Source organism: Sycon ciliatum, chromosome 3, assembly GCF_964019385.1.
Source record: "Sycon ciliatum chromosome 3, ocSycCili1.1, whole genome shotgun sequence".
NCBI classification, from domain to species: Eukaryota; Metazoa; Porifera; class Calcarea; order Leucosolenida; family Sycettidae; genus Sycon; species Sycon ciliatum.
The window spans coordinates 28,777,075-28,781,221 of NC_088645.1; the positions used below are offsets into that span (position 1 = coordinate 28,777,075).

General features: G+C 45.1%; 1 protein-coding gene across 1 annotated transcript; it reads left to right on the forward strand.

Moving 5' to 3' along the window:
* Positions 1-295: 295 nt before the first annotated feature.
* On the forward strand, positions 296-1,990 carry LOC135812638 (uncharacterized). The gene is made up of 2 exons (XM_065325935.1): positions 296-717; positions 1,196-1,990. Exons 1-2 carry the CDS (start codon positions 305-307, stop codon positions 1,707-1,709), a joined length of 927 nt encoding a protein of 308 aa, XP_065182007.1. The 5' UTR covers positions 296-304; the 3' UTR covers positions 1,710-1,990.
* Positions 1,991-4,147: the final 2,157 nt, after the last annotated feature.

Genomic DNA, 4,147 nt, shown 5'->3' on the forward strand with positions numbered 1-4,147 from the left:
CCACTAACCCTACAAGTGCACATGCATGACTCATGAGCTACTGAAGACGGTGACGGTACTAGTGATCATGTACATGTACATGCCGTGCACCGTTCATTCATGCTGACAAAAAAAGTACACTACACTACTGTCACTAGTCTACAGACGGTGTAGGGTGCCCGCAGTGTAGCCTGGGTGCACAGAGTGCACTTGCCCCGTCTCACTCGCGGCTCGGATCTTTGTGCAAGTCATCTATTGAGGAAGAACATTTTTGTTGGTTGGTTGGTTGGTTGGTTTTTATTTCACTTCGCACAGTTGCGCTTTCATGTTCACATTTTGGCTCGTTCCCACATACCTTTTCTTGTTCATCTCGACAGTTGTACTTTTGACTTCTTCTTGTAACGTTGCCATGTCTCAGATTCCTGACCCCTCTTGCCTGAAACCAACGTCTGTCGCCATGAGCCCAGTGGCATATGCCAGTCCTAGTCGTGGTGGCGTTTCACCCAGTATAAGTGTAAGAAGATCGTTCGATTTGTGTATGGACCTTGCCATACTGAGGCAACTGCGGTCGCATGAGTGCCCCTTTAGAAGAGGGAGCCCAGCTATGGACATAGTTGCTGCTGAATTATCCAACTCGGATCCAACCAAGTTTTGTGGTATCAACAAAAAGGGTGTGCGTGATCGAGTTTTGCTGCTGCTCAAGCTCTTCAACAAAGGCGATGAGTGGAAAAAACGGCAGTAAGTTTTTTTGGGTGTTCATGTATCAAGATACAAGTACATGTACAATACATGTATGTATTTGTTGCACTGAGGTATACCCCCCCCCCCCCCCACACACACACACACACCAATGCAAAAAAGTTATCTTAACGGTATTTTAAATACCTTTAGACATCAAGCAAAAGAATCCACAGAGCCGTGCAGAGAGGTCGTTTGCATATACAGGTACATATGGAACATGGTACAGAATGGTTAGGCAGGGGACTACATGTAGATGAATTTGCAGTGTTGCTTTGATGCTCATATGGAATAAGTTTATACGGCACATCGACGTCCCATCCAATCCATGGAAACACATCCTCTCATGTTAGATGTACATGTACATGTATGGGGTGAAGGACAAGGCTGAAATTTAAACCGTATAAATTGACGTTTAAAAGTTATCTTTTGGTGACTCATTCATGTTTGTCTAAATATGCTTTCTTTCACCTTTCAGATCTGGCACTGAGGAGGAGCTAACGGAGAAAGGCCAGCTTCTGGCTGAGCTCCAGGAGCTTTATGCTGAAAAAGCCCAGCCCAAGCCTGCTGGTGATGGCGAGAAACAAGCTGCCCTCCAGGCGAGAAAGGATGCGTGCGTGACGCTGGCCAGTAAGAGTAAGGAAGCAGCAGATGAGCCCGCTGCAAAGCGGAAGAAACATGGAACGTCGAGCGTTGAACTCGCTATTGCTTACCTGAAGACCTCACAGGAGGCGGATGCAGCAGTAAAAAAAGCACAGCTAGAACTGGAACAGCAGCAGCATCAAGACAAGCTGCTATTAGATAAAGCCAAGATGGACCTTGAGGAAAGGAAATTCATCGCGGATGACATACAGAGGAAGAAGAAACAAGAGATGGACGAAAAGGATCAAGCAGCCAGGCTGAAAAGAGAGGACGAGAGGGAAGAAGATGCAGCTGCTGAGCGCCGCGCACTCATAGATTTAATGAAAACATTTGCTTCCAAGTTTTCATAATTCCCCGCCACAAATCCAGCTTGTGACCTCAGGCCACATCACCGAGCCACCAAGCTGAGAATTGAGGCGTCATCGAGTCTTTGCCCTCCCCACCACCCACTCCACCCGCCTTCAACGTTCACCCTTGTACTCCGCATGCTCTCAGTACAACCACCTGCCACGACACTTTTATTCCCTCTGAGAAATAGATGCATTCCAAAGAGAAGGTACCCTGATCATAGTATTGCAGTATCCCTGCTTTACAGTTTATACATGACTAGTACATGTATTTTGCATGACTCTTATAACATTACTCTTCTTACTGCTTTCCGACACGTCCTACATCATGTACCTCACACATGACTTGATTACATCAGGAGTACCGCTCTTCTAGAAAGATCCTAGATCTTCCATGCATGCTGCTGTCATCACTTCTAGTGTCACTTCCTTTTAGTTAGTACAGTCATGCACAGTCATGTACATGTATGTCATGTTGTTCCGGACTATTCCAGACCTTCCACGTCATATGCCCGATGAGTAATGTTGCTGACTAAATTGCATAATATAGATATCTCATCTTCTAGAATGCCTCGCTTAGTCATTATGTTAATGTTACGCAATGCTCACTTCATCTACCTGTATAGCAATGATGATCTAGGTTTGCCTTCTCCACTATTCTAGAACTTGTACTAGAAGGATTATTTCGTAATCACTGCAATTTGCAATGTCATATACTTTGCTCGCCTATAAAAGCTGCTGTCTTTTCTGCCACCATGAGATTAGCTCAGATTAGATTAGAGATTAGATTAGAGAAGAGATCGGAGAGATCCGATAGATATCAGAGAGAGAACAAGATAGAGTTCTGTTCACTTAGGAATATTTGATATAAGATAACCTCCAGGCCGTGCCGGAGTAAGTTCTGATACGTTCGTTGACTGACTGTGGGTAGTTGCCTCCTTGCCTTAGACCGAGCACATTACAGGATCATCAATTTGCACATGCTCCAACCCCGCTGTAGCCCAGCCTAGGAATATTATTTTAATCAAGCTCTATCGCCTACCTGTCTTCGCAGTGGATATACTTCCTTCTTCGTCTTTACTTAAAAATGAAGCACCCAAACCACGGCTGCCACTAGCCACTGTTTCTCCCGGTTTATTGCACTCACTCTGATTGATAACACATAGTACTGTCTCTCTCTTATTGGCTATGGCCATCGTGAGAATAAAGATAATAATAAATAATAAATAATTCGCCGTCACACGCTACAGTGTACTTTAGTAATAGTATTATCTTTATTAGGATGACCCAGAGGCTTATCGCCTATCAAGGGGTTCACCGCTTTGAAGGGTGTACATGTACATGTATGAGCTAAAGTGAAAGTAGTGGAAAGTAAAAGTTGTTCAGCGTGAATGCGTAGGGGAGCACACAGGGGGGGGGGGGGGGGAGGTATGTACATGGCGTGGGCATACCGGAGAGCGAAGCACTATGTTTGAAGTTACATGCTTCGTTTAAAAAAATTATATTATTATATACACAAGAGAGAATTTGGAAGCTTTGTTACAACTCTGAGTTTCACGTATTACTACGATCATCAGGCAACTGATGGATCCAAAACAAGCAGCCAGAACATAAGGGGGAGCAAGGTGGGAAATCCTGAGGGGTGTCATAGGCGACGCGTATCATAGCGCAAGAGTCAGGTGCAGGCGTGAAGTTGCCAAGTCTTCAGATTTGGGGCTATGCAGCAGTAGTTCCGGCGTGAATGATATAGAATAGAGCAGGGGAAAAATGCCAAATCCACACATGCCCACACCACTACACAAACATACACCCACACCCTCTCCCTTTTCTCACATACACATACACTCACACGCGCGTCGTCACACACATTCTCTAAATCTCTCTCTCTCTCTCACACACACACACACACGCACACACACACACGCACACACACATTCATTCTCCATATCTCACTCACACACACACACACACACACACACACACACACACACACACACACACACACACACACACACACACACACACACACACACACACACATTCTCCAAATCTCACACACACATTCTCTAAATCTTACCTATACACACACACATTCTCCAAATCTCACACACACATTCTCTAAATCTTACCTATACACACACACATTCTCCAAATCTCACACAAACATTCTCTCTCTCTCTCTCTCTCACACACACACACACATATATACACACACACACACACACACGGCCACAATACTCATCCTTTCATTCTCACACCTACCGCACACATATTTGCACCCGCACTTATCCAATCACCCACACGCACTCTCTTTCTCACGCATGCACACAAACACACACACACACTCAAACATGCACGTGCACACTCACACACACACACACACACACACACACACACACACACACACACACACACACACACACACACACACACACACACAC

Bases quoted from the DNA above. Each gene is read 5' to 3' on its own strand.
- LOC135812638 (XM_065325935.1), top strand. From the start codon at position 305: ATGTTCACATTTTGGCTCGTTCCCACATACCTTTTCTTGTTCATCTCG. The intron at 718-1,195 runs GTAAGTTTTTTT...TTCACCTTTCAG, and splicing joins GATGAGTGGAAAAAACGGCA to ATCTGGCACTGAGGAGGAGC.